The 11616-nt window shown below is 48.0% G+C and overlaps 1 protein-coding gene across 1 annotated transcript in view; it reads left to right on the top strand.

Annotated features, from left to right (window-relative positions):
• The first annotated feature begins 2804 nt into the window (after window positions 1-2804).
• The window catches only part of LOC144892987 (U3 small nucleolar RNA-associated protein 15 homolog), a 32411-nt gene continuing 23599 nt past the window's right edge, over window positions 2805-11616 (top strand). Inside the window, exons 1-2 of the mRNA XM_078782153.1 lie at window positions 2805-2858; window positions 3287-3386. Of these exons, the coding sequence (XP_078638279.1) occupies window positions 3297-3386 (90 nt within the window). The 5' untranslated portion in view covers window positions 2805-2858; window positions 3287-3296. The remainder of the gene's footprint in view (window positions 2859-3286; window positions 3387-11616) is intronic.

The following is an 11616-nucleotide window of genomic DNA, read 5'->3' as shown; positions in this document are numbered from 1 at the left end:
CGGTGTTTCCTTCGAGGTCCGCGTTTAGTTAATAAAGCTTTAACTTTTCGCTCTTTGCATCGGGTCCGCGAACAGTCACAGATCTTCCAACCTTTGTTTCTTTTCTTTCCCCGTTCCCGCTATACCCGCACCTGTTTTTACCTTTACCCCTCCTGAAGATCTTGCGAATGGTCCCATCCCCGAAGCTGGATAGGCCAGGCACTGTCAGTACTTGTGGGTGTACATTTGTGCTGTTGGTGGAGCTATCAGAGCCAACAGTTGTGTGTGGTGGTCTGTGTGTGTGGTGGTCTGTGTGTGTGGTGGTCTGTGTGTGTGGTGGTCTGTGTGATGTCAAATGTGTACACAATATATGTGTGGTGTGGTGTGTGGTGTGTGTGTGTGTGGTGTGGTGTGTGTGTGTGTGTGTGTGTGTGTGGTATGTGTGTGTGTCGTGTGGCATGTGGTGTGTGTTTGTGTTTGTGGATGTGTATGTGTATGTGTATATGTGTATATGTGTATTCGTGTGTGTGTGTGTGTGTGTGTGTGTGTGTGTGTGTGTGTGTGTGTGTGTGTGTGTGTGTGTGGTGTGGAGAGCAAACTCCCATCCACGGGGTCGCAGGTGGCGGATAGTGAAACGGCCTCCAGATATGGAGGTTAGCTGCGAATACACAATAAGCAGTCCCCGACCAAACACGGGTTGCCCTTTGGCAAGGCATCGTACCCGGATGCCACCCGAACCAGGGTCACGGCGAAGACATTGGGAGGCTGGATGTTGGATGGTGGATGAAGCAAATTCGAACAGTCTTGGTTCATTCCACTTAGTGGCAAGGCGATACGAACAGTCACTGCTGATTGTTTCTGTGAGGCACAAATGCCCTGAAATAAGGTACTGCTCACACTCGTATGGACTGGCGACAGCGAGTGTAAATACTAGCTCCCGAAAGCAAAACATGACACTGAAGCGCGGTGCTACGCGCGCTTACTTGTACAATAACAAGGAAGCGGACAACGCGGTAAGTTTAAGTGTCTTTACTGCCTGCGCCACGTCGGCTGTATTTGAGCTCGTTCGGCCGGAGCTGCCGGCTGAAAAAAGCGAGTGGCTGCCAAACCCCGTTCACCCATTGCTCATGTACGGCGCCCACCGCGTAGTCGGAGGCATCCGTGGTGAGGGCGATGGGAGCGTTGAGCACCGGGTGAGCGAGCAGTGTTGCGTCGGCGAGGGCCCGCTTTGAGCTTTGGAAGGCCGCATCCATTGCTGCGGACCAGGCGATGTCGTGCTTGGCCGGCTTGCCCCGGAGGGCTTCGTAGAGGGGCCGCATGAGTTGAGCAGCGCGGGGCACGAAGCGGTGATAAAAATTCACCATTCCCAGGAATTCCTGCAGGGCCTTTATGGTGCGGGGACGCGGGAACGTGGTGATGGCCTCGACCTTGGTTGGCAGCGGCACGGCCCCGTTCTTGGTGATGTGGTGGCCCAAAAAATCAACGGCCGTCGTGCCGAAGTGGCATTTGGCCGGGTTGACGATGAGGCCGTGCTCGCTGAGGCGCCCGAACAGTGTTCGGAGGTGGAGGAGGTGCTTGGCCCGGGACGTGCTGGCGACGAGGATGTCGTCCAGGTAAACGAAAAGGAACGGCAGGTCACGCAGCACGCCGTCCATCAAGCGCTGGAACGCCTGAGCCGCGTTCTTGAGACCAAACGGCATCCGCAAGAATTCGGCATCCGCATGCGTGGATGGCCGTGCTGGTGAGTTGTGTTGGGTGGATGGCCGTGCTGGTGAGTTGTGTTGCGTGGATGGCCGTGCTGGTGAGCTGTGTTGCGTGGATGGCCGTGCTGGTGAGTTGTGTTGCGTGGACGGCCGTGCTGGTGAGTTGTGTTGCGTGGATGGCCGTGCTGGTGAGTTGTGTTGCGTGGATGGCTGTTCTGGTGAGTTGTGTTGCGTGGATGGCCGTGCCGGTGAGCTGTGTTGCGTGGATGGCCGTGCTGGTGAGTTGTGTTGCGTGGATGGCCGTGCTGGTGAGCTGTGTTGCGTGGATGGCCGTGATGGTGAGTTGTGTTGCGTGGATGGCCGTGCCGGTGAGTTGTGTTGCGTGTATGGCCGTGCCGATGAGTTGTGTTGCGTGGATGGCCGTGCTGGTGAGCTGTGTTGCGTGGATGGCTGTGCTGGTGAGCTGTGTTGCGTGGATGGCCGTGCTGGTGAGCTGTGTTGCGTGTATGGCCGTGCTGGTGAGCTGTGTTGCGTGTATGGCCGTGCCGATGAGTTGTGTTGCGTGGATGGCCGTGCTGGTGAGCTGTGTTGCGTGGATGGCCGTGCTGGTGAGCTGTGTTGCGTGGATGGCCGTGCTGGTGAGCTGTGTTGAGTGGATGGCCGTGCTGGTGGGCTGTGTTGCGTGGATGGCCGTGCTGGTGAGTTGTGTTGCGTGGATGGCTGTGCTGGTGAGCTGTGAGCGTCATCGAAATCGATTATTCCCTCAGAATGCAATTTTCATGCTAGAATATTCATTTTCGCTTATACTAATAGATCATAACACGTTGCATAACATGAATATGTCTCATATCGTTCCACAGCGCTGCACAGCCTACGCTTGTATATTCCCAAAGAGCGCACAGCGGCATCGTGTGACATCGTCCTTACGTAAGTTCCGCTGAGGTTTATCGTCGCGTTTGCTTTTTCCGTTTCGTGACTATTTTACGTTTACTTTCGATAAATCGTTAAGCGAAAGAGGATATTTGGTTGGACAAAGTCTTAAATTGTAAAAATAAATCCTTTATAAGAAGTGAATTTATCGCTTGATTCTGAGGGTACTTCCGGGTCCGGCCAGAGCGTTTACACGTGTGTGTTGCGATGCTTCACAGAGTGAGAAGAGGGCGCTAGATTCACTCGGTATGTGTTTAATAAACTCTTGTTCTATCTTGCAACAAATTATTTACGGCCATTTTGTTTTGAGTATCAGAGGTATGCCGGCTACCTGTGTGTGATCTGATTGGAAAAGGCTGTGAAAATGTCGTTTGGCCTTTCACGCCGTTGGGTGGTGTATGAGCATACCATTCTTGATGCTTTTGAGGTTTCCGGCTGTGTGTTCGGTTGGAATTGAGGCAAATGCATCTCTTAAGACACCTTCCATTAAAGTTCTGGCTCGTTAACACGTCAGTGGTTTGAAGGTGTTAATTTATGGAAACTTCATGGAGTGAATGAACATTACACCATCATGCTCGTCATCTGATTGGCTTCCATGAATTGCTTTTATTTTCGAGAGATATTCATCAGACCGTTGACTTCTGACATTACTTTTTGAATGTTTTGTTTCGTAGCAAGTGAAGTATGGCATCATACCGACCCACCTCGATCTTCACGTACCCTCAACTGGGTGGAGGTACATCACCTGAAAGTACATTCTGGAGGAGCTATAAGGTAATGGCAACACTGTCGTGGTTACAGCTTCAGTTCGTTTCAATGGAACATGAGCATTACTGCAGGTGAATGGAGGTTATGTTTTCACCCCAGTTTGTCTGTGAACAAGATATCTCAAGAAGTTATGGACGATCTGTGCCAAAACTTGGTGGACAGGTTGAGTGTTTGACAATGACGAAATGATTAGATTTTGGTGAAGATCCGGATACGGTTACGAGAATTTTTATTTTATTTTATATATGATTCTTCACCATTTAGTGATTGGGCCAATAATTATGGACAGATTTGGACGAAAATTGCTGGGCAGGGTTTGGGGTTTAACAAGGACGAATCGATCGATTCAATTTTGGTCAAGATCTATTTATGAAAGTTTTAAAAATTGAAGTAAAACCTTCACTATTGAGTGATAGAGGACCAAAACAAATATATAGCATGGCATCTCACAAAGTTATGGATGGATTCGGAAGAATAATTCTACCTAGTGCGGAGCGGCACTGCCATTCTGGGCAGAGACCTGGTTGCTGCACTCGACATGCAATTGCTGAATGGCAGCATCACTTCTACCACCCAAAACAGGGCAAATCGAACTCCAGTCGCAAATGTTACAGGTGACAGCAAGGAGGACACCCTGGGCTGTGCAAAGGCGTTTATTCATCTCGTTAAAATACGACCCAATGTGATTCCAGTCCAGCAAAAGCTGCACTGCTTGCCTTTTTATGTGAGATGCTGTTTCTCAGGAGTTGAAAAAGCTCGTTAAATTGGATGTAATTGAGTCAATTTAATCTTCAGAGTGGGTTTCACCAATTGTAGTGGCAATGCAGAAAAACGGAGCGATTCGTCTGTGTGTGGATTTAAGAGAACCAAATAAAGCGGTGGTGATTGACGGATATCCTCTTCCGCATATTGAGGAGATGTTTGCCGAGCTGCGAGGCAGCACACTTTTCTCCACACTGGATCTGCAAAGTGTGTACCACCAGGTTGTATTTCATGAGTACAGCAGGGACCTCACTGCCTTCATTATGCATTAGGGACTGTTTCGCTACAAACGAATCCCTTATGGGTTCGCTTCAGCAACCAATAATTGTTTCCTGAGGATGATGTCTGCCATTTTTAAAAAACCAGCCCGGAGCTCGGTGTTACCGAGACGATGTAATCGTTTTTGGAGGGACTCCCGAAGCACATGATAAAAACCTCAGAGAGGTACTACAACATATCGATGCAGCTGGGCTGAAACTGAACCTTTCAAAATGCCACTTCAGACAGACGGAGTTGTCATTTTTAGGACATGTGGTGTCACACGCAGGACTGAAACCTGACCCTGCTCATGTTGTTGCGGTGTCACAAGCACCCCCACCGAAAGACGTGCAGAGTTTGCGTTCTTTTCTCGGACTCATGTCATGGTATGCAAAATTCATCCCTAACTATGCATCAGTTGTGGAACCTCTGAGAGAATTACTACGGGGACCATCCAACTTCTCCTGGTCAGTCGAGGCACAGCACAGTTTTGACTCGGTTAAAGAACTGATTGTCAGTCGTCCAGCTCTCGTTCTTTTTGATCCAGAGCTATACACCATAGTGACAACTGATGCCTCTGATTATGGTCTTGGAGTGGTCCTGACGCAAATCCACGCTGACAAAACATAGAAAACCATCGCATTTGCATCCCGAACGCTGAATGAATCGGAAAGAAAATATTCCACGGGGGAAAAGGAAGTACACTACTCACAATAAGTTAGGGATATTGGCAGGTTCTTCGGTGTGGTTGATTTTGTGTATTAACTATGTTGAAAAAAGTTGTTGGTCCTAATTCTATGGTTATTAATGTGTGAAAAAACACAGCATTCTTGATTTCAATGCCCTAACCCTAACCCCTATAAAAAAAACAAAACTCAATCCCACAATATCCCTAACTTATTGTGAGTAGTGTACTTGGATGTGTGTGGGCGACAGAGAAGTGGAGGACTTATCTCTGAGGCAGACATTTCACATTACGCACTGACCACAGTCCTCTCGCTACACTGCTGTCCACAAAAGGATTGAGAAGAGCTGCAATGCACGTGGCCAGATGGTCTGCACGGTTCTGTCATTTAATTATGACATTCAGTACAAGCCTGGCTCTGAAAATGTAGCAGCTGATTGCTTGTCTCGCCTGCCACTGTCTATTTCAGAGCCAAGCCTGGAGGATGATGTTGAGGTTGTCGCGCTCACATCAACCCTCACTGCTGTGACAGCTGAATAATTCAAAACTGCCTGTATTTCCCGCCCTGTTCAAGCAAAGCTGCGGTAAATGCTTACAAAGCAAAGCGCTGGCCGAAAACGTCGAAAGGCCTGGATCCTGATCTTCCTTCCTTCCTTCAGATTGCAAAGTGAACTGTCATTACAAGAGGACTGCGTGATGAGAGGTACTCACCGCCTTCTTGTCCCGGATGCACTACAATCACATTTCATCAAATTAGCGCATGTCACTCACCAGGGCATAGTGAGGACAAAGCAGCGGTTAAGGGATCTGTACTGGTGGCCAGGAATGGACGCACACGTAGAGTCCGCAATCAAAGCTTGCATTACTTAACAGCAGCACAACAAGACAGCTGTGACAAATGCCCCCTCTAGTATACCTTCTATGCACAACACCACATTTGGTGAACTTGTTGAGTGTTGGACAAGGTCGAATTGATTAGATTTTGGTGAAGACCCGAATACCGATCCGGATACGAGAATTAAAAAAATATATTTTAAAGTGATTCTTCACCACTGAGTGACAGGGCTAAAACCGATATATAGCATGATATTCAAAATGTTGTGGGCAACTTATGACAAAATTTGGTGGCCGATTTGGTTAAATGACAGCAACAAGCCGATTAGATTTTGGTTCACGTCCGAATTCCAGATCCGGCCTATCAGTGGGATACAAAACGTAAACTGTTTCGCCTGGCGGAGGTGTGCGCTCTACCGAGTGCTCGTTCTTGTTCTTGTTTTTTTAGGCAGGTTTATGTGTGCAGTATTTGATTTACTTTTTATAATAGAGTCCGACAGGATGGTAGCACATTTACCTGTGATTGATCTGTCGTCTGGGTTTTATTCCCGACCCGACGGTATGCTGTTGGATTGGTGCTTCACAGGCAGGGTGCTTCGTCATGAGGTGCACCCCTCCTTGGAGGGATGTTAAGCTGGGTATCTCATCTGCTGGCTTTCGTCGGTGGATGTTAAAGATCCACAGTGTTCATCGCGAAGAGTTGGCCAGCTTTAATGACAGCTGGGGTGTGGTCCTTCAGCCAGCGGCTTGCCTACCACTTGCTAAGCGGCTTGTTCGATTCAAAACGCTCAAGCAAGCATTCCAACGGAAAGGAGTGCCCGGCATCGCTTAACAACATTGTGGTCTCCATGGAAACAATGCTATCATGGTACTCAAGCAATTGCTGTCCAGCCCAAGTTTTACTCAATCCTCTTGTGACAAATTCCCAAAACTAAGTTATTGTGTTAGCAGCGGCTACAGAGTGAGAGGAAGAGGGAAATAAAGTCAAATAAATTGGGAGTCAGAAGGAGGAAACCCCTGCCAAACTTATCTATGGACCTACCAATGCATTTTGGGGAGGCCAGAGAGGGGTATTTGCATTTTTGTAGATTTTGAAGAATTACAATGAAAAGTAGAAGTAACAATAAAGTTATGCAATGCACGTTTCATTAATATTGTGAGTATACATAACAATGGTATGACTGAACATTTAATTGGTTGTAATATCATTTCTAATCTGACTATGGCAGCCATTTTTACAAACATAATGAAGCACCTCTTATTTGCTTGCTTGAGCTTGCTTGAGCTTGCTTGAGCTTGCTGGTGTGTGTGTGTGTGTGTGTGTGTGTGTGTGTGTGTGTGTGTGTGTGTGTGTGTGTGTGTGTGTGTGTGTGTGTGTGTGTGTGTGTGTGTGTGTGTGTGTGTGTGTGTGTGTATTGTTACGGATTCGTCACTTCCGTTGTTGTGGTTCTCATCCACTGTAAACATTTTTGGTTCCATGTACTATTATTGTTATCATTCAAGTGAAATAGAGATTGCTGTTTTCAAAAGGTAAAAAAAAAAGTTAGTGTTTTAAAAAGAAACCGGAACCCGGATCGGGAACCGGACGAGGAAGAAGAGAAAGGAGAGGAAAAGGAGGCGGAGCGAGTGAGGTGGAGAAGGAGCCGAGCTGCTTGGAGGTCTGGAGCAAACGCTGGCGAACGGGGGTCACTAGCGAACTTTGGGGTTTCCTGGGAAAGGGATTCCTGCGACAGAGTTGTTATCGCTGTGACAGATAAACCTGCGTGACAGGTTTTGCGGTTTATTCCGAAGAGAATCGTTGGAGTGCCGTTACGTCTCGAGAACGGACTGTTGGCCATTTTACCTCGTGCCTGATTTCGCATCGCTCCAGGTTTTTCCCCTCGCTTCAACCATTTCAACGCATCCAGCCGTTAACCTGAGTGTGTGTGTGTGTGTAACGTGGATTTTGAGTGGGAAATTGCGGTTCGCCGATTGGGAGCTGTTGAACGTCCATACCCGAAGGTGTGATTTCCCAGCCGCCTCTTGAGGACACTTTTGCCTATCTTTGGCAGTGTGACTGTCAACCGAGCGGGATTCTGGTCTCGATACAACATCGTTCTGACGATCACTAGAGCGTGGATCGACTTTGGTTTGAAGCTGGGACAGAGACATTGGGAATGTTATTTTCGCTCACTTGGAGTACAGTGAGTTATATTGTACGAAACTGATGGTACCATCATAGGAATGATATTGTTGCGGATCTGCTGCCGGCCTCCTCCCCTTACCAAGGGGGGGATTAGTCCCCTTGTCTTTGACTGACCTGGCGTGACCCAGGACCTATTACGTCCCTTCCGGACAGCGCTAAATAGGGTTTCAGGACCAAATTCGCTGTTACCTAAGTACTAGCGCTGCCCTGGAGCGAGGAAACAAGCCCCGCACGAACCACGTGTGTTGGTGATACGCCGAGCGGTTGCGTACACGTGATCCGCGCCGTTATTACTTCTTAGACCCGATTGGAGCGATCGTATTCGTACCACGCTTAGCCAATGGAGAAATCACAAAGGCGATCGGATTGGAAAGGAAAGAAAGAACACAGATTTATTTACACTATACAATGGCAGAAGGAAAGGGACACAGAGCAGCCTTATACTTAATACCCAGGACAAACGGGCCCGTCTCACACACACACACACACGGGGGTTGCTGATGAGCAGGATGATGTTCCCAGCGCATCCAGGGATGGTTCTCGTGCAGCTCCCTCCGGTCCCTGGCACGTCCCGTGGAGATGGAAGTCGGTGAAAACAGGAACTCGCCACGTGTCGCCTGAACGGAGCGGGTTATCACCGGGCGAACGGTAAGGGAGGGGACTTTGGTGCGGCTGGCGCTTATTCACTCGCGGTCGTGGCCGAAATGCGCTATATGCGTTACCGGCGCGTCTGGCTGTGCCTGCGTACTTGTACGGTTCAAAGTTCAACAATGGCGAGTGATGCAAGTTTTTCTTTCTCTCTCTCTCTCTCTCTCTCTCTCTCTCTCTCTCTCTCTCTCTCTCTCTCTCTCTCTCTCGCTCTCGCTCTCGCTCTTTCTGCGGAAGTCCTCAAACAAGTCCTTTGCTACTGCCGTATGCACGCGAGTCCTCCTCGTAAGTCCTTTATCACGCTGTAAGTCCTTTCGAAGGCTTTTCGCATGGGCTTATATAGACCCGCCCCGCGGACCCTCCGGAACTCACCAGACGCGCTTCACCACGCCCTCTCACTCCATGCTGCTCGAGCTCTGATTGGCTGGTGGCTCTTACCGTCATCGCCTCTGCCGCTCGCGACCTCAAGGCCGCCCCTACATTTTTAGGCCGACCTCGTGTTCCTCGACTAGTGGTCAGCCAAATGGGGCGTGGGCTGGATTACGCCCGTAGAGGTAGAATTGGAGGGTGGATGCAAAATGAATGGAATGGCCTATTCTCCTGTCTTTAAACAACGCAGGCACTAAGAGGGGAAATGGCCTATTCTTACACATAGTAAGACATAACTATACTACAAATGGGCCTATATGTTGCTCGTGTGACTAACTATGGGGGGGCAAACCTTTAACCTTCAATGACTTCAATGTGCCAATCTCAAAACCGCAGCAATATATTGGTTGTACAATTGATTGCTATTGTTTTTGTGCTGTTATTCTTGTGTGACCTTAAAACAATACTTGTTTGTTGGTAACAATTGGTGTGGTTTCACCATTGCTCTTTGACACACAGAATAACATCTTTCTGCCGTGACCCCTCTCGGGGCTCGGAGGTACACCGTGACCGGGGTTTGGGGAGGAGCACGTAACTATATATATGTATTATATATATATATATATATATATATATATATATATATATATATATATACACTGTATATATATATATATATATATATATATATATATATTGTTACAGATACGGAGGACGGCTCTCCCGTTAGCAAGGGGTGATTAGCCCCTTGTCCTGTTAAGCTGGCCGTCTCCCCGTTCCTGGTACTTGTAACGCTATCCCACGGGATGGAACGGATCAGGGTTATGGGTCCAGGGTTTATCCCGAATACCTTTATCCGTCCCTCCGCAGACTAGGGAGACAATTACCGCTCGAACCCCGGTTTGGATGGTCTAGTTAGTTGCCGAGCGGTTTTTAGCAACCCGACGTTCGAGCCATTAGCATTACCAAAGACTAACCCGATTCTCAAACGTTGGCCGAGTCGCGCCACGTGCAGTCGTGCACTCAATATGGAAACCTCTAAAGCGACCGAAAGAGCATGAAGAAGTAAAAACAAAGTAGGGAATAACAAGATTTATTACTATTTATACACACTAAGCAGAAAGGAAAAGAAAGATGATTTATAAGGCAATTGAAGGAGCAGGAGACATAGTGCAATGATTAGCTTATATATGGCAGTCTTAATTAATACCCCAAGACAACATGAAAGACGGACAAACGGGCACACTTACACGGGGGAATTGATGGCAGGAATCACTGGAGGGAGGAGAAGGTCCAAGCCGATGGCAGGGCAGGAAAGGTCCGGGCAATTCCACACCGTCGAGGTCCACGTTCCGTGCTCGAAGCGAACAGCAGCTGGCAGCTCCGCGTCTCCACAGCCGGCAGCTCCGCGTCTCCACAGCCGGCAATAGGGCCTAGAGGGTCTCGGCGTATTGCTCAGTATCAGCACCCCCTCACGTCTCGTTCTCTCTTGGCTGCTTTAGCTGGATCGCGCATCTGCCGCACCTCTCTCTCACTCTTCCTCGGACCTCAATCTTCTCCAAAAAGCTCATCTCCTCATCTCAGCTCATCTCCTTGGGGAGCGTCCCGCGGCGGGTTATATAGGCCCCGCCCTTCACCCTTTGCGAACCTCCCCCAAGCGTTCTCTCTCCGCCCTCTCAAGCCAAACCCCTCGTTCTGGGTTGGATGAGCGGGGCCGACTTACTCCTCCCCTCTATGACGAGGTGGAGACCCGTCTTTCTTCTTCGTCGTTACCTCGTGCGTAATGGAGTCAAATGCAGCAAAGTGGACGGCAGATGAAAATGCAGCAAAGTGCCTAAAGAGTCAATTGCATCAAAGTGGCAAACCTGGCACTTGGAAGCTGCCATGGGGCGTCGGAGGGCCTACTCTTATTTAATTCGGTGCAATGAAGAGTCAAACTAGTGGGAAACACATCCTTAACCTACAGAGAATAAGGGACTAATTATTTAAAAGGATATATGGTGTCCTGTGTGTAGGTTTATGAAATTAACTAAGAGGACGAGCTTCGACCTTTCTTTACATTACGAGGGTCAGTTACACACAACAAAACCATACTTCTCACATTCGTTACACTTTCTCAAAATCGTTACACTTCTCAAAATCGTTACACTTCTCAAAATCGTTACACTTCTCAAATTCGTTACACTTCTCAAATTCGTTACTATATATATATATATATATATATATATATATATATATATATATATATATATATATATACACAGTGGAACCTTGACTTACGAGTTTAATTCGTTCTGTGACCGAGCTCGTAACTCAAATTGCTCGTTTCTCAAATCAAATTTCCCCATTGAAATGCTATTAATCCGTTCCAGCCCGCCAAAAACCACACCAATTTTTTATAAAATATACAGTATATATAAAAATATCTCGCGTTTTATATTTCACCTGTATGCAGCATACAAGTTGGCAGGATGGCCTGGACTGGAGGTACGCAC

This window comes from Myxine glutinosa, chromosome 7 (genome assembly GCF_964187855.1).
Source record: "Myxine glutinosa chromosome 7, kmMyxGlut1.1, whole genome shotgun sequence".
Classification (NCBI taxonomy): Eukaryota; Metazoa; Chordata; class Myxini; order Myxiniformes; family Myxinidae; genus Myxine; species Myxine glutinosa.
Note: the sequence above shows the minus strand (reverse complement) of the source record. Positions and strands in the feature narration are given on the sequence as shown.